The sequence below is a fragment of the Malus sylvestris genome, chromosome 14 (assembly GCF_916048215.2).
Source record: "Malus sylvestris chromosome 14, drMalSylv7.2, whole genome shotgun sequence".
Classification (NCBI taxonomy): Eukaryota; Viridiplantae; Streptophyta; class Magnoliopsida; order Rosales; family Rosaceae; genus Malus; species Malus sylvestris.
In genome coordinates, this window is record NC_062273.1 from 12,062,142 (window position 1) to 12,087,074 (window position 24,933).

Sequence of the window (24,933 nt, forward strand, 5' to 3'; positions counted from 1 at the left end):
CTATCATGTCAGATTGCTAGTTTCTTCAAAGCCTAATGTTAAGTAGATCAACTTTTTATACCAAATTTGCAAGTTTTAGGATCCAAGCCAAGGGCCAATTATTGCTTTAACTTTTCAGTAATAAAAAATAAGTAATAAATAAACAAAATTTTATCGTAAATGGTTCTTGAAATTAATATATTCATCAGTTTGGTTCGTAAAGTTGAAAAACGATCAATATCATATTTGAATTTTACTATCATACATCAATCAATGTCGTTGTTTCGTCTAATTTTGTCAACTTTTCTGTTATTGTGCTGAACGTGGCACACATGAACTTAACACTGTGCAACCTTACCCTATATTATGATGCCATGTTGATTTCACAAAAATCAATTCTAAAAAGTGTTTTTAAAAGTTTACAACCCATTAACAAAAAAAAAAAAAAAAAAAACCCAAAACAAACAGGAATCTTTTAGCATCATACCATTATAAGAAAACTTTTAGCTAAATTACATATTTTAGTTTATCTAAAATAGAAAATTCTGGAATTTTTTTTTCTTCTGAAAATCTGAAACCAAACCAAAATAATTCCGATCCCATACTGAAAAATTCCCAAACCAATAATACTGAAATTTTTGGGATGCATACCGAACCAATCCCGAACCTTTTGGTACGGGAATCGAGATTACAACTTCAATGGTTCGGGAATCCCGGACCAACCCGAAAATAGTTATTTTGGTTGCGTTGAATTTAAGTAATTTGAGAGTAGACTATATTATAAATAGAAGTATGAATAATTAGTTTAGAACTTTGGAATGTCAATTTGACTTGGTAAGAATGATTTGGTATTTCAATTGGTAAGAAATTTCAAATTTGTAATAAATAAAAAGCCTAAATTTCAATTGATATGAAATTGTGCAATAAAATTGTAGGGCCAAAGGCCCAAATTTTAGTCCACAATCCAAAAGTCTCAAATTTATGCTCAATAAGCTAAAGGCCCAAATTTTAATCCACAACCCAAAAATCTCAAATTTATGCCCAAAACGCAATCCCAATCCATCCCGAAATACTAAAAATATTTCGAGAATCCTGAAAATTGGAAATACTGAAATTTTGGTTCGGAATTGGTCTTCAAATTCTCATCCCAATTTTTTTTTAGTTTGGGATTTGGATCCCATTTTTAGTTTGGGATCCCATAACGAACCACCCCTAGAAAATTCAACCGGCCAATTTTTTTTGGGGACTATCAAATTTTTTTCAGTCTCAAGGTTACTGTCCAATAATGAGTTAAAAAAAATGTTAGGTGATAAAATTTCTCTTAATATTTCTATTTTTTTTTTGCATATACATGTAAATATACAACAAACATAATTGAAGATGAAAAGGTTGTACTTATTGCTATTTTCTATGTCAGTGACATTTTATAGCACTGGAAACAGTAGCACGTGAGTCCATCTGCAATGGAGTCAAAGATATAAATATTTTTGCCTATAAATGTCTTGGGCCACAAATTGTGGCTTAATCTTAAATGAAATGGGTTGAAGCCACTTAAGTCCCATTTGGTACTGTTTGCTTTTCCTAAAAAACTGCTTCACTTTAAAATTAAACAATAAAAAATTGTTTGGTAAAATAAAATATCTGTTGTGGCCTATTTTACTGAAGGGGTGCTGCAAAGAGAGAAAGATGAAGAAAGGTTTGAGGAATTTTGTGTCATTTGGGATGCCTTGTGCCTTTATTTATAGTAAACCAAGGAGGATTTCTTGCCATGCAAGTAATAAAGTTATAAGATCTTCTAGTATCCTAAATACAATTTACACAATCACACATGTGCTAGAACTTATGTTGCAACACAACTCTTAAAGTGTGTAAATATTCAAGTATATGACCTATCAAGTCTTCATGGCAAAAGTAAAAGCGGTTTATGAAGTCGTCTTGTTTATTCAGCACAAGTGGCAAACGTGAATCTTTGATGAGGATTGCATATAGGAGTAAGTCTCACCCAAATTTGGCTATGGTAAACCCGCTGGGATAAACCCATAGTTTGGAGAAAAGATGAGTTAATACAACAAGTTGATAATTAACATCTTCACGACGTAAGCAGTGGAAGACGTAGAAAAGGGTGCAACCATCTCAGGATAGGTGCATATTTAAAATCTTGTCAGGCAGCAAAAACCCAATTGGGAAAGTCCTCATGATCTAAAAACTACAAACGTTGCAAAAGAGATGGCTAGCATACCAAACTTGGAAAAATGCTTATGGGAGTTTAACTTCAGCATCGAAATTAGTAAGAGGTTGGTAATGTTGTCTTGGGATTGAATCTGCTTGATTTCAATATTATGATGCTTTACTGATGTAATGAGGGCGCAATATGATTGGTGTTGACTTTGTTGATGTATCATGTCTTGATATGGCTAATACATGCGACACTGTCTTCACAAATCATTGTTGGACTTAACAATGAATAAAAAATAGCAAGTGCTTCAAAAATTCTCAAACCATATCTCTTACGAGTGGTGGTGTAGTGAGGTGCAGTGCTTGGAATAATTCAAATTTTTTTGCAACTAAGGTCTATTTCGTGAACCTCCAAGATATTGTCGTATCCTTAATGGTAAAGACCTAATAACTTGTGCCGGTTCGATAAATAACTTGTGCCAACATAAAAGCTAAATGTCACAACAATATCCTGTTTATTTTAAAGCAATGCCCTCTAGAGAACATATTTTAAAAGCATCATGAAGGTTGCTTTTAAAAGTTGTTTTAATAAAAAGCGAAGTTAAGCCTTTAATGAACATCTTTAATTCTTGTAGTACCCTCATTAGTTTTTGAAAATGACTTTGTTTAACCTTTTGCACTCCTTTTTTTTTGGAGAACAAAATGACAACTACCACCTACCACTACAAACACTAAAGTTACAACACCACTGCCATTACCGCCACCATTTTTGTTACCACCACCATAACCATAACCATAACTGCACTACCGCCATTGCCACCACTATCATTGTTGTCACCGCCTTTACCACCATACCCACAGCCACCGCCATTGCCACCACAACCACAACTACTGTCATTGCCGCCGCCCTTAGCCACCATTGTTGCCTCTACACCCCAACCACCACACCCCATTGTTGGCACCACCACTATACCTCCACTTTTGTTAAAGCATTTCTTTTAAAAAAACATCAGAAACAATTTTTTTAATAAAGCGTGATAATCCCAAATTGGCTCTTATTATTACGGTATGTGGTATTCTTTTCCACTTATAAGTGAGAGTTTTAGTTCGATAATTGCCTAAGGTAAAATCAAATCAATTCCCTAACTGCATAGTATAAATAATATCTTATATATTTCAAAAAACAAAGAAATAAGTAAAATAGGTTGTGTTGTAGGCATAATTTACTGAACAATTATGAGGGCCAGAAAGAGAGGGTGCAACATATAGAGAGAGTAGAGAGAGTAGAGAGAGATGTGTAATTGTAAGGTGTGTTCTATTCCACCCCATTGTGCCTTTATTTATAGTAGTAGGGAAGGTTAATTCCTCACCCTTTTACGATTACAACTCTAAAAGGATAATATCTAGTCTAAGAGATATGGTAGAATCTCATAAGGATATCCTAAATATGTTAGGATTTACACAATCACATTCATATTCCAATATGACTGCAACACCCCCCATTGAGTGTGTAAATACTCAAACAAATGGCACATTATGTCTTCAGCGATGAAGTATGTATAGTTGATGAAGTTGTCGGCATAATGAGCGAATGCAAGTCTCAAATTAACAGAAGAACGCATAAAAAGGTATAACTCACAAAAACTCGTTATGGTAAAACCCAAGGTGGGAGAAAAACCCATAGACTAAGGAGAAAAGTGAGAAGTTACATTAAGTCAAAACTATACGCTTTCTGGACGCAAGTAGAAGAGCTCACAAAGGTATGACCAGCTTAGGATGAGTGCCTCGTTAAAACCTAGTTAGGTAGAAAAAACACAATAGGAAAAGTGCTCTTAATCGTATGGAAAAAGAGTACATTAAGATCAAGTGAGTATATGTGACATCCCACATCGCTAACGGAGAGGGGCTGATGTGCCTTATATGTACATGCTCCCCTCCCTATAGCACGAGGTCTTTTGGGGAGTGGGTTTCGGATTCCATTGGAACTCCGAAATTAAGTGAGTTCGGGCGAGAGCATTCCCAAGATGGGTGACCCATTGGGAAGTGCTCGTCTAAGTTCCCAGAAATAAAACCGTGAGGGTGTGGCCAGGGCCAAAAACGGAAAATATCGAGCTACGGCAGAGCCAAGACTGGTATGTGACAAAATGTTCCCCTTAAGTGGGGTGGATTGTGACATCCTGAAGGGATTATTTTGTAAAACATGTTCATTTGAGCAACATCATATAGCATGCAATTAACAATTAAAGGCGGAATCATGCTTACATGCACTCAAATACAAAACATTTACCCATGAAATTCAAAGCCTAGTAGATTGGTGAACCAATAATCAACTCAAAAATAAGTGAGTTGAAATTAATACCTTTGTAGATTCCTCTTTGCATAAGCAAAGGCTAATCACCCAAAGAGATAAGGGCCTTCATTCCTTGCTTCTTAGATCCATGGATTTGGATGGAAGAATAGGTTCTCCAAGTTCCCAAAATTGAGAACCTCTAAGTCTCTACACCAAGGAGAGATTGGATGATGAATGAGTGACCTTGGAGGATTAGATGACTAGCTAATCACCTCCAAGGTGTTGGCCTCTTTAGAGAGAAAATGGAGAGACAATTATCACCCATTTTCCCCAAAAATAAACCCTTATTTCACTTAATGAATATTTGGCTATAAAGTCATTTATATAGTCACTTCTTTAAGTGACCTAAATAACCAAAACCCTAATTCATTCCTTATGGCCGGCCATTTAGGGATTTTTGGGCTTTTGGGCTTTAATGAATCTTTATTCATTAAATTGTCATACAACTTAAGTTAATGGGCTTGACGTTCGAAGCCCATTGGGCCTTAAGGTCCAAAACTATCCCGTGGTCTTTAACGAACTTATTCGTTTGATTAATTAACCCTTGCCATAAATAATTAAACCATTCAATTAATCTTACTCATTTCATTTATTTCGTCCATCTCTACCTTACACGGTGTACGATCCATTAGGTTCCTTTTAGCGAGGTAGTGGGCGATTAAAACCATTTTACATCGATTGTGAATTGAAACTATTTTCAATTCTCCCTTTAGTGATTACACACGTTTAGGGCTTCCACAAACCATGAGTGACACCTAGCCGTATGTCATGGTTACCCAAGCTAATCAGAAGAGGTGGAGAACCTATTCAGTCTGGGATTACAAATGCAATACGGTCTTTCTCTAATCTAATACTCTTGACCACATTGTTTGGTTTGATAGTTTATTTTCTCATGTCTACTATCCAATGTGTGTCTTGTGCTTATATGATTACCTTGAATGTGATTAGGAACACATTCCCAAATCTCATTCATACTCTGGCCAGAGATTCAAATCATATCAGAGAGTATTCTCCCTCAAACAGTTTGAAGGTTAGAGATCCCTTGTTGCGCATTCACTTGTCTCCATAGCTAAGCGGCTTGACCCCAACGATGCCGTGGACACCCTCCTGGTGGGATGACTTTGACATAATCAAAGATCAAGGTCTTAACCACAAGACAACTATGATGCCTCAGGTCAAAGGACTACTTTGCATTATCCCAACCATGAGTTCTCATGTGACATGGAATATGAGAACTCTTCATTGATCGCGTTCAGTGAACTCATTCTCTATTGAGCACCTACCGCACTTGTCTTGATGTCACACACACCAATGATTCGAGACTAATCACTCTCCCTGAGAGAAGACATAGTACGTACCGATCTTGACGGACTGTCAATGCCCAATTGGCAATCCTATGATCAGGAACGTTTAGGATGTGTCTACGAAAGAATGGTCTCAAGAATCTAACTTCATTAGATTACATTCTCCCAATCACAAATTCCTTGGACTTTATTGTTTAAGCATATAACATTTATATGAGACGGCTCAAACAATAATGTATGCCCTTTATATGTAAAACTAGATTAGTTTAACATGTGAAATGTCCGTAAAGTATCATCACATGATTGGCTTTAGGGCACATTTCCAACACATCCCACATCGACCAACGGAGAGGGGGTGATATGCCTTATATGTACATGATCCACTCCTTATTGCATGATGCGTGTTGAGTGCATAAAGTTATACTTTTACGCCCTCTTTTGCTTAGGTTTTTGACTTAAAATCTCTATGCACACAAGATATTTTGTTGTTTATATTGTATTTTAGGATGAAAGTAAGGGCTTGAAGAAATCATCTTATTTTGAATATTTTAAGAGCCTAGAATGGATAGGTTGAAGCCCAAATCGCCCAAGACCAGACCATAGGCCACAAGTGGCCTAAGATCTGCCAGAAAAAGGCCTTTGCAGAATAGCCAGCTTGCGAGCTTTGCCCTGAAGTGCTTAGAACGAATTAGAAAATGGGCCATATATGGTTGGAAAGCCCTCGAAGTCTTCTTTTTGATGGTCTTTATAACTTATGATTTGGAGGTTTCGACAAGACGTTATGATAGAATAAAGATGAGTTGTTCAGTTACAAATTCTGATAACAGCTAGTTTTCAGTTACTCCTATACTAAACGCTGGTTGTTATGAGCTATAAATGAGAGTCAATTTAAGGATGTAATTGTGTCAGATGTTAGATAAGTCCTAAGCCTTTTAAGAAGAGAAAAAAACAAAAAAAAACACAGAATCTGGAGAGAAAGCAGGAGTCTTCAACCTTGAGCAGTTTCTAGGTTCTAGCTTTCCTGACTTTTTATGTATTTTGTTTTTATGGATACTTAGGGCTGCTTTGAAGCCCTAGACATGATTGAATTAATGTTATAATGCAATTTTCGTTTATCAATTTCATTTGCAAGCTAGAATCAGTTTTCTGTTTCAATCATTTAAAACACATATTTTCAAGCTTAGTTACCTTGTTTATGTTTGCTATCTGTTGAGAATGATAAGGATGACTGCCATATCTTCTTTCATTCATTAGCAACATGTGGTTAGGTTTAGAACTAAACTTGTAAATTGATTCCATAAAGTTCTAGGATAAATGCTATGTTCTAGGTTTCATGTGATGTTCATAATCCTCTTCGTTCTTAATGAGTTTCTAGGTGCCAAATCTGATTATATGCCATGTTAGGTTGCACCTACAAATATAAGTTTTATGTATATGCCATGCATCAAACATGCAAAGTAAGAGAGGATTCATACAATCTAGTTATATGCCATGCTAGATATGTGAACATCTTAGTTGTGCATTTGAAAGGGATAAGTTAAAAGATCATATCACTGATTCAGGAATGTTTAGGGGAAGACCTTTATTTATTTGAAGTCAGATTTATGTCCTAAAAACGTTTCTAACCTATTCCATGTCTTAGGTTTGTTTTTAGATAGTTCTAATTTTTTTTTTCTTTATGTCTTTATTTCTTTCCCAAAATTACTCAAACCCCCCATTTTAAGTCATAGGAGTTTTTAACTAATGCTAATTTGTAAGAGTCAAAGGTTTTACTCAATTTTTTATGAGTCCCTGTGGTTCGACACCCTTACTTGTGCCAATATACTATCCTTATATTTACACTCGAAAGGAACTTCAACAATGCCTTTTAGGGACTCCCTGGCTTCGGATTCTATTGGAACTCCGAAGTTATGCAAGTTCAGGTAAGAGCATTCCGAGGATGGATGACCCACTGGGAAGTTGCTCGTAAGTTCCCAGAAACAAAACCGTCAAGGAATGGTAAGCCCAAAGCAGACAATATCATGCTACGGTGGAGACGAGTCCGAGATGTGACAATATACTTCTGCATACTCCCCTTGAGTTTGACAGAACTTTCAAATGAGAACTACAAGCATTGCATATGAATAGTTAGGTATGATGCCATACCTTGGCAGACCCTAATTTTATCATATATTTTAAAAAACAAACTCGAAATTGGATTATGAGAAAGAGACCTAGAATTGGGTTCGGTAGGTTCCAGCCGAAGCTGGAGGGGTCTGTTCGGTAAGCCTTTGTCGAAGTAAAGCAATACCATTCGGTGCACCTCTGCTGAAGCAGAGTATACCTTTCGATACATCCTTGCCAAAGCAAGGCACCACCATTTAATAGGCTTTGACTGAACTGGGTTAAGCCATTCCGTAGACTCCAGCCGAACTGGGTCTATACCGTTCAATAAACTCCAACCGAACTGAGTCCATACCGTTCGATAGACTCCAGCCCATGATGGGTCTATACCGTTCTCTCACGTTTGTGGTAGTAATCAGATCTGAGAATTTGGTAAACCTCAACTTTCTACACAAACTGCTTCAGAAGCATGTTAGAAACATGGAAGGACGAGAAAAGTATTCTCTAGTCAAAATTCGATCGAATTTATAAACTTCAGAATCATACTCATTCATGGACGTAATCATGGTCTGCTTCAGGCAATGTCTTTCATGATTAAATAGTCCATAGAAGTGATTCAAAGAGCCATGGAATCCTCGTTCAGGAGGTATTTCCATATGTAATGCTTCAGGAATAAGTCTTCGAATGAAGATTATGGCGCAAGCTTATTCAGCTCTTCCATGCCATTGTTGGCTTCAATGGTTTCTTAACTTCTTGATAGTCAAGTGAAGATTCATGTCTTGTACCCCACATAAAGTGGTTTATATTAGAAATCAGTGAAATCGAACTTGTTACGGTTTGATAATCCATATAATTGGAGGGAATAAGATTGTGATTGGTGCTATGGGAATGAATGATCCATAATCATCAAAGTTAGAACATTCGAGTTCTAAGACATGGTTTTCATGAAATATGTCGGGTTTTCATGGGTGTATTTTTTTATGAAAACTTCGGGTTTCAAAGGCACTAAATTTGAAACTATAGGTTCAATTTAGTTTATGAACGTTTAGTTCATAAAATAGAGGTTCCTGTAAGAACACATAATATAACATGCTGATTTAAGTGTAGTGGATTTGAGTTGCTTTAGGAACTCAAGTGTGAGCGCTTTGGGACTACGAAAAGATGTCAACGGTTCAAAAACGAGAAATAAATTGTTGAATCATTAATGTCCAAAAGTGGGTTTCAGGCCAATAATTTTAGAAATTGTCAGATTAATGGACTATATGTCACTTTTAATTAATTAAATAGATCGAGACCAAACGGGGTTGATTGTAGAAGCAAAAAATAATAATAACATTCGGGTTAAAATTATTTTAAAATGCCAAATAATAGCTTTGGGTTGAAAAAATGATGGATTCATATTATACTATATATTTTACCCTAATCTTAGTTATAATTTATTGGTTATTTTGGTAGAATTTTGATACTTTGCTTTATATTTTCAACATAGGACATTCGACTTCCTCTGTAGCAAAACATGAGCAAACTGATAATTTTTGGAGTGATTCAAATTTGAGGACATTCATGTTTTCCTTATCTTGTTCGTATCAAAATTTGGGATCTTTCTACCAAGTGATTATTTTCTGGTGATTAAATGAAGAAGCAGTGCGCGTTGTTGGAAAGTGACGTTTCTGGGCTTAAACTGCATTTTTGGAGCCCAAGATGACCTCAGATGGGTTCGTGGCCTTCTGGAGAAGTGTTCCGAATAGTCCAAAATTTAAATCAAGCTATTTTGGGCCAGTTATGGAGCTGATTTGGGTCTACAACGTGGCTGTGCAGATTTTTGGGCGAATTTACCAAGTTAATTTAGGATTATGTTTCCTATTTTATTTCAATTTATTAGGTTTCCTAGTTTTATTCTAAGACCTTTTAGGGTTTTATTTTGTATTAGTATAAATAAGATATTTAGCCATTAGGTTAAGGGAGAGGAGAAAACGCACGCATTTTGGCTTTAGAGAGCTTTTGACGATTCAAGTTTATTTTGAAGGTGTTTTCCATCCATATTTTTAATAATATTTTGTTTTATGATTATTCGTAACTAGTTTCGTTTGCTAGGGTGAGGCCACAAGCCCTAGCAAGAATATGTAGTTTCTTTTCAATTTACTTATGATATTATGCATGCAAGTTTTGAATTATTAATCACTATGCTTTAAACTATCTAATTGTCTTGATGATTAGCCACCATTACGATATTTAGAAAAGTAATTTGATGCAATTTTGGCAGAGGGCTATCCCTGGAATTGGCCTTGGCTTCTTTTGATTAATATGTGTAACTTCTTAGGATGGACAACACATTTTTATATGGTTTTTCAAAAGGATTTCACAAAACTTAATGAGTCTTGCATGTTCACATTCGATCTGGAAGCCACGGACGGGTTGATGTTAGATATACGTTCTATGTTGGAGGTTCCAAGTAGAATATACTTTAGGAAAACCTAACCTTCAAAATATGCATGTGTAATTCATAAGTAATTGGAAGAACTACGTAGGATTGTTAAGATGACGGCAGAACCCTAGTGCTCAAATTTATTTTCAAAACTATTTTCTTTTGTTTTATTTATTTTCCCAATTTATTCAATTGTTTTTAATTAAATTCGTTTTTAATATTTTAGATCATTAAATCACCTTTTTTCTAAATTTTGTTTTCAAATAATTAATTAGGATTTGATTTTAACATAGATTATTCATTCAATCCCTGTGGAGATCGACCTTACTTGAGCTGCTATACTACGATAACCTTGTACTCTTGCAAGTATTTTAAAGTATTTTTATCCCTACTTTTTCAAGTGGTAAAATCCCTATCAAGAAAATGGCGCCATTGCCGGGGATTGTTTTAAATAATTTGTGTTTATCAACTCTTAGTTAATTGTTTTTGTATATATCTTTTTATTTACTTGATTTTATTTTATTTTATTTTAGGTTACATTTTGTGCAACAATGGAATTTGTTCATCCTCCTGGATTCAATATACAACCAGGAAGACTACCTTTATGGATCAACTCTGCAGAATGGGGTTTTTATGGATTTAAAACTACAATTTGTGCACTTCGCTGTTTGAAGACCCATGATATTTTGCAATGTCCCAAAAGGGAATATTTTCCTGGGTTTGTCCAAGACCATACCAATATGATAAATGACTCAAAAAGAAATTGGAATAATCCATATTCAAAGTTCTACACCCTAAGTTTGCAAAACCATCTTGAGCTCTCTATTTTGAGCAGTCTAATATGCCGCAAGAGCTTTCAGTGGAGGATAAGCTCTCTAAATTGTTGGAATCAATTGAGTTATACATAGAAATAACTAATCAAGAATTTCAGATTCAACCATTAATAAACTGTGGGAAAAGCTATGATGATCAAGAGGAAATTGGTGCGGAAACCATAGAGCAATATGCCAGCCAGTCATGCCCAATGGAGGAAACACTACCTTCTGATCGTGAAACAATTTCCCCACAATCTTCTCCTCCCCAAGTTTATGTGCCACCATAACCCTTCCCAACAGGACTGCACGAATGCACAAGAATTGATATGTTAGAAGCTGTTCATTCAAAATCAGTACATTAGACATCACATGATCAACTTTTGACTACTCTAACCATTTTGGATTCGGAGCAACCAGCTACTGATAAGAAAATTTTGGTTGCTGAATTGGACACGCAAACATCACAATTCATCAAATTTAAAGAAAATCATGATCAATTCCGTGACAGCCAAATTCCTCGTAGAGAAATTCTACCAGTGCAGAGGTTGTGGGTGTTAAATACAAGGTTCAAGGCAGCTCGATGGAAACATAAACCTCATTGAAAACAACCTTATTTGATCACAAAGATTCATTCACATAGAAGTGCAATTATGAAGAATTCAACCACTGATAAACAATAACTCATTCCATACCTACTGTTGCCGTATGATGCTATCAAGAAGTGGTTAACTCGAAGGGAACAAGTGATGTGATCACCAATTTCTTTCAAATCTGTCTAGCTATAGACGTTAACTAAAGCGCTAATTGGGAGGCAACCTAATTTTTCTAACTCTTTTCTTTTTATTTTGTTTATTTTATTTTCCTGTTTTTATTCTTAATTACAAAAAATCACAAAAAAATATAATTAAAAAAAACATCAAAAAATTGAAAGAAAAAAAAAATTTGCAATCGTTCATTCTTGTTATTTTTCTTTACTTATCTAATTAGGTTTTTGATTTGTGATTGTAGGCTACATTTGGAATTGGTCTAATCGCAATTAATCGTGGATGCATAGCATTCATCCATTCACATCAGTATGCATTCAACTATTCATTCATCTCAGATACAGAAGGAGCACATGATGAGGTTCAGGGATACTCACAGTGGGGATGCTAGGAAGACCTCTATGGTAATGGACCCCTTTCACTCTCTCACACTTGATTCAAAATATAATTACATTGAAGTTTAGTAATGGGGATCCAAGCAGCACAGAGAAGAACAATCATAAGGACCATTCATATGCATATATTTTTGCTCAAGATAGATCTATGGATGCATGCACGGACAAAATTTACAAAGGTGAACTACAATTATCAGAGTTCCAGGTGGGCCATGATCCTCATGCTATGAAGAAATCTCAACCAATACAGTGGATGAAGCATGTTTTATACCTATTTAATTCCGAATCTGAAGATCTCGTGAAATCCACCGGATCTCGGGTTTGTTGTCCTTCATGTTCTTCATCTTTGCTATCATGTTTTTATGGGTGGACACGGGTCAAGCCCAGCAAAAGTTGGCCTTGGGTTGAGTTTGGGAAGCCCAGCCGAAGCTGGGTTTCACTGTTATTGGGTCGGGGTGAGCTAAGTCCAGTAGACAGGGTTGCAGGTAAGCAGGCCGAGGCGCAGGACAAGGCCTAACAGCCTATTGTTACTGGTATTTTGGGCCGGGGACACTTGGACAGATCAAAGGAAGGTTGTGGGCTTCCTTAGGGGGGTAGGTTAGGCTTTGGGCCCGAGGTAGCCAACCAGGCCTAAGACTTGGTGTGTCCGTGTGGTTGCAGCAAGGTCCAAAAGGGTTGCTGCCATGGTCCAGACGTTGAAACGATGTCGTCCTTGTGGTGTGCTCGATGCGGCTAGGCTATAGGCCAGCGTGGAGGACTACAATGGTGCCATGGTGGTGGTGCGGTAGCTATGCCACACCGTGCCCAATAATTGTTTTTTCCGACTGAATTAGGGTTTCAAAAACCCTAGAATTGCTTATAATTTATTTATATGCTTTGACTCACAAATTCCACATAGCAAAAATAATTGCGTAATGCATGAAATGTGTGTGTGTGTGTGTATATATATATATTGACAAATATATGAAACATATACAATATATATATCGGAAGGTAAATATAAATGTAGGGGGTTTATGCATTATGGAGAATGTTTTCATGCTTCATGATCGTTTCAAATATCTTCCTTTATTTTAAGTGTACCTAATTGGCAGAAAATAATAAAAGCCTTTAAGTTTTGTAGAAGATTCTTTTCGGAAAGCCGGAATTGCATCTCAAATGTGTTGCATCACGTTCAGCAAATAAAAATTAAATTGAATCAATAACATGTAGATCAATTTAATAAAATAATAAATTAATCATAAGAAAAATGATTAAAACGTAATATTTCCCTTGATTGAAGATCAAACTCTGTAACGCCAAGAGCGTTCTGATAACGTGTTATAGGCATAATTTACTGAACAATTATAGGGGCCAAAAAGAGAGGGTGTGACACATAATGAGAGAAGAGAGATGTGTAATTATGATGTGTGTTCTATTCCACTCCATTGTGCCTTTATTTATAATAGTAAGAAATGTTAATTTCTTACCCTTTTAGGATTACAACTCTAATATGATAATATATAGTCTAAGAGAGATATGGTAGAATCCCATATGAATATCTTAGATATGTTAGGATTTACACAATCATATTCCTATTCCAATAGAACTGAACGAGTTGAAGTTTTTTCTTAAAATTGATATTTAATCTGAATTTACTAAAACAAATAAGAAAATAAAAACAAAAAAGTGTTTCTCTCTCTCTCTCTCTCTCTCTCTCTCGATGTTACTCTCCCGCATCATCTGGTATCTAGAGCCCAGGTGTGCTTCCATGGGCAGAGGCCAGCATCGGTGTCCGTGGCCGACGTCTCGAAGGCGGTACTCAATCGGCAGTTTCCGCAGTAGAAAATCATCATTCAAATCCAGAACTTCTGTGACATGGTCACGATGATGCACCTCCATCAGTATGTTCAGGAGCACCAACTCACCGATCTGTAACATTCTCTCGCAGATCTGGCCATACTCAATGCTCGGCATGAGCAACTTCAACAGACTTGTCTTGAGGAGCTTCGTTATCTAAAAACCCAACCCACCACCCACTACAGCCCATATGGAGTACTTCTTCGCCACAGCCTATCGCTACCTTCCACCCGTCGAAGACCCCTTCCGCCGCCTGTCATTTGTCCTTTTCTCCCACCACGTCACCATTCCACTCCTCTTCCAACCTCGTTGCTTACTTACCCACCCTCAAATATTTACCCCAGCTACATGCCATTTCTCCCTCTTCTCAACCGCCCCCTCCACCGACCTTATTTACACCAGCGCACCCTCGCCGCTGTTTGGCACAGCTTCCTCGTCCCAACCGTCTATCCTTTATTGCTCCAACCACCCAATCGTTCCAAAGCTTCTCCACTTCCTCTTCAGCCTTCACATTACCAACATTCTCCCCTCTTTTGAAACCCACAACCCCCACTCCCACCACCGCTGCTCCTCCATCAACATCTGTTTTCAGCTTCTCCTCATTCGGAACGCCGACTTCCTCCACTTCGCAATCCTCCCCACCTTTCTCCGCTCTGTTTCTTTATACTCTCACGCCCATCCTAGCCCCGCTGCAACAATGGCTCCAATGGTAGTCCCTGTAACTGCTACAGCTCAGACATCGACATCACTTGTTGCTGCTTGTACACGTGGGACAACTTCAAATGTTAGCACTACGCTATTTACTACTCCAAAATTACCGTCTGAAACCAACGCCTACTCTGTAGGATCAAGCTTGTGCTCCTACTTTCATGCTGACGGTCTTGTCAATACCGTGCTGGTTAATCATGTTGCACCATCTCACTTGAAGGGTTACTTTCAGACTTGCAATGATTGTCGAGTTTTGCCACCGTTGGGTACCCCGAATGATGCGATGGAAAAACTCCCTCCTAAGGTGGATGTTCTTCAGATTGCCCACCCAATCCACCCACCTAAGGAACCAGACAAGGGCCGCCGTTGTCAGGTACCAATATTGTATTCTCCACTACGAAAGGCACGGTTGCATTTGGAATTTATTCCACATTATATGACCTTTGCAATGATTGTGTTTAATTCCTATGGGAGTAGAAGAAACCCACGATGTGTTTGACAAAAGGCAAAAGAGAGAAATTGCCCAGAACTATGTGCCTCACCGTTTATTCCTGATTAGAAATGTTGCGTGTGCTATTGAACCCATTTTGGTTTTTCAAACTACCTTTTTGACTCGCACTTTTGGATGGGTGAGTCTGTGCATTGTGGATAGTTTTGACCTGCATGAACTATACAACCAGTATATTAATTCCAAATTTGGAGAACCTAATGAGTACTTTGCTTACCTTGATACTTTTTCACAACCACAAAAGATTCCTCGCAAGCTGAAGTCGTCAAGGCAGTACAGGTAATATATGGAAAATCTACTCGCATATCTGATATATTTTTTCCAGAGGACATCCTTTTTAAGATCTTGACAGGATATTTTTGAAGGTTGAAACTGAATTTGAAGAGTAATGGGCACCTGGTAAGGTAAAAGGATGGGAAAATAAGAAGCAAGCAAATGGGCATGTTCAAGATCAGCTTACTATGCTCGATCTTGATTATTCTAGCATGGTGGAAGAACTTATGGCAGTGGGTTCAGAAAAGCTAAAGGAGGCACTAGCATCGTTAGGACTGCAGACGGGTGGTACTGTTCAGCATGCTGTTGAGACCACTTTGGATTCTCCCATGACCTTGTTGACGGGCACGTTTGCTGGGGTAAGTTTGTGTTCTAGGGATACTTTTTTCAGGATGATTGGGAACGCACCGAAGTGGGAATTTCCTGGTAGAGGTTCAATGATTTGTTCTACAATTTGGAACAATATTTGAACTCTGATGGCCAATGGTATTTTCTCCACTTTCATGAGTGGTTTGACTAAAGTAATTTCCACTTTTACTTTATCTAGACATATGATTGATGCTATGACATCAGTTTGTTTAGTTCTCTCCGATTGCTCCACTTGTGCTATAAAGTTTATACTTGGCAACCCACTTAGTGTATTTCCTACTCTATATTTTCTGGAGTACCTGCTTACAAACACAATTGGCAGCCAACTGCTTCAGGGACAAAAAAGGAAGCACACTGAAATTTCCAATGATAGTCTGGTGTTACTTTCAAGATGGTTCTGGACATCTATAATTAGTACATCAATGCCGATACAGGGAAGTGTTTTGAGCAGCCACTTCTTTGTAGTTGTTCTTTCCCAAGATCATGTGATAGGGCGAGCTGTCCCTAACAGTATGGTAGCGGTAAAACCAACTGCAGGACATCCAGTGGTTGCTGGCACTCCTACTTGGGCTGCTAATGCATATGCAGGACTTGATGCAACAGCTGATCAGATTCAACTTCTCAAGTTAATATTCTGTTATCTTCTCCATTGCATCATTCACCATGATCCAAAGCTCAAGCCCTTTCGCCATTCTAGGGATGAGAAAACATTGGAGGCCATTGAATTTGGACTCTATGCTTGTTCCGTACAACCAACCAAGCAATTGATCACTGTTGTAGAAGATACATGTTGTCTAGCCCCTCGGATTATACAAAGATCACATGGCACAAATACATATATGTATTGTGTTGGCTTGACCAATATAGTGGAAAAGCTAAGGTGTGGGGAACACATATGGCACGTGGACTGCAAAGACCTTCTACAAAGCCACTGCAAACTCATTATTATTCCAGTGGCCACATATTTGAATGCTAACAGTGATTTGGAATTCATTGCTCCACCGTTTGTAACTTCGGTTTGCGGCTCATATGAGTTTGAAAGCTATTTTCCAGAATATCTACATTTATTCAAGGCTCTTGTTGCTCTACACTTTCAGTGGTATCATGTTTTTGCAACTGTTGTCTCAATGTCCATGGTATTGACTGCTCCAAGCGCACTAGCAGTTTTATCCAACGAGTCCGAATCAGTTTTTTGTCAAGTATTCTCTGGATTTGTACCTCTTGGTTCTCTTGCGTTTACCTTGGTAAATGACTCACAGCAGTTGGAGCTCACTGTGAAAGTTGAGAAGTTGCTTGAACATCAAATCTCACTTTTCACTGATTATATATCTCAGAACTTTCATGGATTATGGTAGCAACAAGAGAAATTCTTACATGGCATCATAGTGTAAGCTTTTCTGTATTCCACCAATGGCCTGCCATCTCCTCCAATTCTTCCAGGTCTTTTGGTTCTTTGGGTTTATCGTTTGATAAAAAATGGCTATATTACATGCTTGCTGGAATGGTGGTCTATTTGGAGACTCATACTGCACTTGTTTTGGTGGCCTCGATCATGATATTTTTTTTTGAGAACCCCAAGGCTTGGGAGAACAAGCAGCGCAAGCCTTTGTAAGCCAACTTGATGTCATGAGGACGTGCCTTATTTATTTTAAGGGAGAGGGAATGTTAGGATCCTAGTTATTGGGTTTATATCTTTATGGTATTTTATCTTATCTTTGTAGTAGTTGACTTCATCCAACGGTTCTGAGGATAGAGATGTGTTCCCATCTAGGCACTGCTAGGGTTGTATATAAGCCTCATTTATCACTCCTACAGTTGGCTTCGCCATCTCTGTCACACCCACCACGCTTTCGGTCCCAGTCTCACGGTTGGGAGCTCGGCAGGCAATTCCAAATTCCAACCCAAAACCAATCTTGATTTCCTTCCAACTTTACAATAAAAGGTATTATCTTTTCCTCTTCTTCTTCTTCGTCTTCTTCTAATTTAGTTCCTACAATTTCATAATTTAGAATTACTTTATTTTATTTTTTATGTATAGATTGTAGATATGGGTAGGAAATTAGGAATCGAACGAACTCATATTGACTGTTTTTTCTGTTTCAACATTATTTTATTTTCTTTCCGTTTTTAGTTGACATACAATGTTGATCTTCTGCTATAAGATTATGGATTCAAAACCTAAAAAACGCCAGTCTAGTATAAGTTGTATAACCCCTTCGACTACAAGTTGATACATATTGCTGTGCTATTTGGTTTTCGGCCTTGGCTGGCTTCCCATGTTCATACATACATTTTGCATTGTGTTTAGCATCATCCTGCAACGAAATCTGTAATACATGACTTGTTAATTTTATTGAGAAAATGGCCTTCGTATTGTGGAAATGGTCAAATTGGTATAACTGGAATTTTCTCTTGCCCACTTATGGATGGACCGCAGTCACACAAGTGTAGAGTAAACTACAACTTTTCCTTTCTGCAAGGGTTCAGAGGAATTTAGATGTGCATGAGAACCATAGAGATTGATTTTAGCCGCGAACTTGGGATAGTTGTTCCTTTTTCTTTTCGTTTGCCCTTCCCTCATCTTAATATTAAGACTCTGATTTCTACTGCTTGAAATCAGTTGCTTTCACTTCATCGTTTGTGCTCTATCCCGTTTATGCTACCTATAACTTCAAACGAAGTTGTAAAACTTCTTGAAGTTAATTCTATGCTGGGTTTTTAAGATCTCTTATTGGTTTCTTCCTTGCTGCTGTACCCTTATGGTTGGGTGATTATTGTACTTTGTGATAGAATAGACTACCGGCCAGGATATATCCTTTTACAAATGTGGTCACTAACTCTATTTCATTTAATGTAGAGTTCTCGAAGGATGTGCTTTACTAACTGCTCCACTCATGCTCTATTTGTCTTAAAGTTTTATATATTTGTCAAATATTTGTGCCATTGCTGTGCTAGTTTGTTTCCTAATTCTTTTCCTGATACTTCTCTGTGCAGGCTAACAATTTCTGTAGTCCTTGAATTTACCAAAGGAAGCTGATTACTGGTTATCTCTCAGTGAAGAGTCATATAGCTTGGATTATATATGCACTCGGGAGTCCATATTCTTGAATAAAGAAAAAAAGTCTGTTTTTTGATTGGTGGTGTAGCCCATCCCCAACTAACAATCTTGGCTCTGCCATTGGCCAACTCCAATGGCATTTCCTAGAACCCAAAAGTCCAAACCAGTACCCAGTTCCCCAATCATATTCCTTTCCATCTGCATAGCTGCCATTGCACTCCTCTTCCTCTTCTCCCCTCTCATATCCACTAGTGGGTTCTATTTATCCTCACCAAAAATCCTAGAAAGCATGCCTGAGGACAAGTACAAGAACCAAAACCACCAAAGTGGCCACGAGAAGTACCTCTATTGGGCTGACAAAATTGATTGCCCTGGAAAGCACTGTGAGTCTTGTGCAGGATTGGGCCACCAGGAGTCAAGCCTTAGGCGTGCTCTTGAAGAGGCCATGTTCCTTTAGAGGTATGTTTTAAGTTTATAAAATCATTGAGTGTTTTTTCCTTCTGTTTTGGGGTTTATGATGTGTTTGGTTGCTGGAGAAATGTGGGAGAAACGAAATTGTAGAAGATCATATATGATATATCATAAAACCAGTTTAATGGGTAGAACTTCTAGGTTAGCTTTTTTAGATTTGGCAAGTTTTTGACCTTGTAGATCATATAGATTTGATTTTCTTGTTTTTGTAACAGGGAATTTCAGATTTCTTTTTATGGACTGCATGCCTTATAATATGTGATTAAGCAACCCCTAAACTAGTAGTTTCCATGAAATTTACCACCTAATTAATAGAACCAACACAGTACATTTTTTGCAACATTGTTTATTAATTTACTGTTGTTGTCTGCAGAACTTTTGTAATGCCTTCGAGAATGTGTCTCAACCCAATGCACAATAAGAAAGCAGTCCTTCATCACTCTAATGATGGAATTTCAGAAGAAAGGTAAGTTTGCACCTTTTAGTTGGGTTTCAAGAGAATGCCTTTTAGCTGTGGAATAGTTTTACTGCTATTTGTGGCAAAAAACATGCCATTTCCATGCTTAAAGTTTGCAATCTTCTCATAATAAAAAATATTACACCTGTAAGCGTGTAGGTTCAGATATGTAGTTTACCTCAATATCCTTTTTGTAAATACTTGTTTGGTTTATCAGAATGCATATAGCATACAATCTGAAGGGGCTTCATTTCATTTGTTAGAAGGGCAGCAAACTCTTGTTCCATGGACTCTTTGTATGATATGGATCTCATATCGGGCACTATACCAGTAATTTTAGACAATTCAAAAAAGTGGTATCAGGTGGTGGAAACAAGTATGAAGTTGGAAGCGAGAGGAGCTGCCCATGTGGAAGGAATTAGTCGTGTTGATCTCAAAGAAAACAGTCGTTTCTCAAATCTTTTAATCATAAACAGAACTGCAAGCCCTCTTTCATGATAAAATTTTATTTCATTTTCCTTTTTGGTAAAAGCTTTAGATTGGCTTCTTCAATGGTGATGAAGCATTAAACCTCTATTTTTTGTTGAAAGTGTGGATGTCAGTTGACTTGTGGAGATAATAGTTGTGCATATTTTGGGAAGAAAGATTAATTCTGGTATTTGATTATAACTTCTCAATAAAGGCTCAAGATCAATTCAATTTCTATAGATATGTTCTCCACCTAAAAATCATAATGGCCCAAATACAGTTTTTAGGTTTGTGATATCCGTAGCCTCTTACAACAATAATAACAACAACAAAGCCATATCCCAAAGTGGGGTCAGTTGTATGAATCCTAGAACGTCATTGCGCTCCGTTTTGTGTCGTCTTCCGTTAGCTCCAAGTACTCCATGTCTTTTCTTAAAGTCTCTTTTCCTAGGTCTTCCTCTACCCTTTTTGCCTTGAGCTTCTGTCTCATAATTGCATTTTCTAATCGGAGCATTTGTAGGTCTTTGGTTCCATAGCCTTTTGTTAGCAAATTTTTCAAAGGTGAGGCAAGGTCGTTTTGTTCCAGAAAGCGAGGCTTACTCGAGACATGAATTATTTAATTCAAAAGTTTTTAGGTAATATCAATAATAAAAAAGAGAGCGCCAAATAGAAAAGAGAACTAGAGAGTGGTTCAGGGGATGCAGCCTTAGGAGGCTGGTTTGTGTCTTTGGGAAGAAATCATGGTTTTGAAAATTTGATTTGGGGCTGAGTTGTGGGGGAAGAAGAAGCTGTTGGGGGATCTATAGGGAGTAAACAAAAACTGCAACTGTTTTACTGAAATCCAGCATGCAGAGTTTTGGTTTATAAACTCAGCATATAAATGAAACGGTTTGTTTCATAAGGGAACCAAATCACTTAAGAACATGATGTTATAGAGCCTTAATAACAGTAATGCAAGGAAAACAAAAACGGCATTGGTTTCACTGTCTTCTTTGCATGGGTTTTACGTCAGCTGCCATTGCAGACTCTGCAAGTTGCAGTGCCTCGCGCCCTGCAATCTGCTATACAGCACAACGCCTGAGGCGATTTACTGATAACTTGTTTTGACCTGCGCCTCAGAAACGCCATTCAAAATACTGGTTGTTACTTGATACCTCTAGTTATATTAATTTCCGAGTTTCTTGACTGAAAAACAACTGAGTTCCAATGCTTAGATATGAATATCGGTTTCACTTGGTTGAATGTTTTGCAAGTCTCTATTCAAGTTTTTGAAATAGAATGCTGTGTATTTCTTTTAGTTAAGAAATAACCAAGATATGTCTTTAGTTGAGGTTCATGAATATTAGATTATCAATTTTGGTTGTTTGAGGAATTCATAATGGCAGCCATATAGGTTTATGGAGTGCAAGGATCGAAAAAATCATAGTGCTATAATTTTGCCTCACTCCTTTCTCCCCTCAATGGTGGCAAAGAAGTGAAGAAGTGCAGTTGATAAGGTATGTATTATAGTTGATCCCACCAAGTTTAAATTCCTCGTCTAACTATTGTGTACAATTGCTCTTTCATCTGTTTGGTTATTTTATACAGGTCTGGTATATATATGCTATCTATAAACATATTCCAGTAAGTTATTATAACTAAGACTGGAGATGTTGTTGGCAACCCTCAAAGTTTTGATTTTTCCCAAGTCTCCATATATGTGATCGATCGCTGACTCAATTGTGCATTGGCCACCCTAACCACACACTAATTATTTTTATTTTTATTTTGTTAACATATTAATAAATTTGGGATAGGATTTTGACTTGTAAGAAATAAGATAAGAATGAATTATATTGCAGAATTATCCTAGGCCCTTCTGTTTCCCCTTGAATTATTTCATTTGCATCTCAGTGCTGTTACTGACTTTAACCAAACCATTTCCACAGATTAAAGAACTCCAAGGTGATTATGATGCCATTCATGTTCGTCGTGGTGATATTTTAAAGACCAGGATGGACAGGTTTGGCGTCAGCATGACCCTGCATCCTCATACTCACCCAGAGTTTATTCTCCGTAGAATTGAAAAATGGGTCCCATCTGGACGAACTCTTTATATTGCTCAAATGAGGGGACACGGGGATTTTTTTCACCTCTTTCAGTCTGGTAAGTCCTTTTCAGGCATGTTCAGGTTCTGTTCACCATCTACTTTAGAGATGAAAACCTGTGTTCAATGTGCTTAAACGAACTATTTGTGTCAGACTGTCAGTTATTTCTTCTGGCTAGCTATGGTTTAACTTAATCCCTCAGGTACTACTGAGTTTGCTATGAAGTCCAAGTACCATTGGCAGAAAATGTGTAGGGTTCAGGTTTAATAAGTACAATGTATTTGGAAAGATCTTATGGATTAGCTAATACTGAAGTAGTCGAGCCAAAGAACATTTGTATAAGCTTTTAAATTATTTGATACTGCAGTTTTGAACATTCATGTCCGAAAGAATAATGCGTTTGATCTGCGCATGCACTATGATCTCTGAAGTGATCTAATGCTCTCTGTCTAACAAACTTCACGTTAATCTCCTGTCACTGTTCTAGTTTTGCATATGGAATTTCAATTTGCATGTGGTCTAATAGCCTAGCGTATAGGGTTTTCACCCATGCGTCCGAGTTTCGAAACTTCCCACTCCCTAAATTATTGTAATAGTTTCGAATCCTCCCCCCTCACATTAATAATAATAAATTTTTAAAAAAATATGACTATTTTTTCTGATTGTGCTGTCATTAACTTGAAGGTCCTTTTGGCTATGAAAGAATTGTTCAAGGGACACACCATTATCGCACGGGGCTAAAGGGACCCACCCATCACGTGGCAGTATAATATGAGCCCGCTCCCTGGCTCTGATACCATGTAAAATTATTAGAGATAGGACGAATGCCCACTTCCAACAACACCAATAGTGTCCCCAACTAGATAAAACCCCACACTTGATAGATTGTGCAGGTTGTAATTACCAAGTTGGGGATAGGATCGGTGTTGTTGGAAGTGGGCCTTCGGCCCGTCTCTGATAATTCTACATGGTATCAGAGCCAAGGAGTAGGCCCATATTGTAATACTTTCGAATCCTCCCCTCACATTACAACAACAACAAAGCATTTTCTCATTGAGTGGGGTCGGTTATATGAATCTTAGAAAGCCATTGCGGTTGGTTCTGTGTCACGTCTTACGTTAAATCCAAGTACTCTTAAGTTTTTTCTTAAAGTCTTTTTTAAAGTCTTCCTGGGTCTTTCTCTACCCCTTTGGTCCTGAACCTTTGGTCTGTGATCACATCTTCTAACCGAAGCTTCAATAGGCATTCGTTTTACATGTCCAAACCACCATAACCGATTTCTCTCATCTTTCCTTCAATTTCGGCTACTCCTTGTTTACCTCGGATATCCTCATTCCTAATCTTATCCTTTCTCGTGTGCCTACACAATCAACAAAGCATTCTCATATGTACGTGTTGATACTTCACCGTCCAACATTCTATGCCATAAAGCATTGCCAGCCTATAAAATTTTCCCTTGAGTTTTAGTGGTATACGATGGTCACACAACACGGCGGATGCACTCTTCCACTTCATCTATCTAGCTTGTATTCTATGGTTGAGGTATCTATTCAATTCTCCGTTCTTTTGCAAGACAGATCCTAGGTAGCGAAAACAGTCGCTCTTTGGTACTTCCTGGTCTCCAATCCTCACCTCTAACTCATTTGAGCCTCTGTTTGCACTGAATTTCCACTCCATATACTTTGTTTTTGACCGACTTAGGCGAAAATCTTTAGAATCCAACACTTTTCTCCAAAGGTTAAGCTTCGCATTTACTCTTTCAAGAGTTTCATCTATCAACACTATATCGTATGCGAAAATCATACACCAAGGAATATTATCTTGAATATGTCTCGTTAACTCATCCATTACCAATGCAAAAGGTAAGGACGTAAAGATGAGCTTTGATCATGGTCTAAAATATCCATAATATCCCGATATTTTCATCGAAATTTCCGTGTTTTTGGACCATCGATATTTCCGATATCATCGATATTTTAGACCTTGCTAAGTCACTCATGTATCTTACCATTTAATGTATAAAGTATAAAATATTGTACTAATTCATTATATATAAATGATTATGGTGTGTTTAAATTTCTTTCATTAATTACTACATATTTTCTACACTCACAATGTTTGTCAGCTCGCTATATATTCAACTTAAATCAGTTATATCTATCATGCAATGCATTTCCTTCCAATTTTTTGTGATAAACTAATAGATAATTGACTAAATAAACATCCTGCAAAGTTTCAATAAAAATTTCCAAGTTTTTTTTTACAATTTTCGTGGTTTTTATTCAATTTTTATCGATATCGATAATATCCCGATATTTCCATCGAAATTTCCGTGTTTTTGGACTACCGATATTTCCGATATCATCAATATTTAATACCTTGGCC

General features: G+C 37.4%; 1 protein-coding gene across 9 annotated transcripts; it reads left to right on the plus strand.

The window, feature by feature from the left end:
* The first annotated feature begins 13,849 nt into the window (after positions 1-13,849).
* LOC126600178 (uncharacterized) lies at positions 13,850-22,987 on the plus strand. Of its 9 annotated transcripts, none has more exons than XM_050266743.1 (5): positions 13,850-15,997; positions 16,330-17,949; positions 19,002-19,524; positions 19,910-21,957; positions 22,390-22,987. In XM_050266743.1, the coding sequence occupies exon 1, from the start codon at positions 14,340-14,342 to the stop codon at positions 15,354-15,356; it is 1,017 nt and encodes a 338-aa protein (XP_050122700.1). In that variant the 5' UTR covers positions 13,850-14,339; the 3' UTR covers positions 15,357-15,997; positions 16,330-17,949; positions 19,002-19,524; positions 19,910-21,957; positions 22,390-22,987. The 9 variants fall into 8 exon arrangements, with proteins under 9 accessions (XP_050122697.1, XP_050122696.1, XP_050122695.1 ...); XM_050266740.1 differs by having other exon boundaries at positions 13,850-17,949; positions 19,910-20,002; positions 20,211-21,957; XM_050266739.1 differs by having other exon boundaries at positions 13,850-17,949; positions 19,910-20,002; positions 20,257-21,957.
* The last annotated feature ends 1,946 nt before the right edge of the window (positions 22,988-24,933 follow it).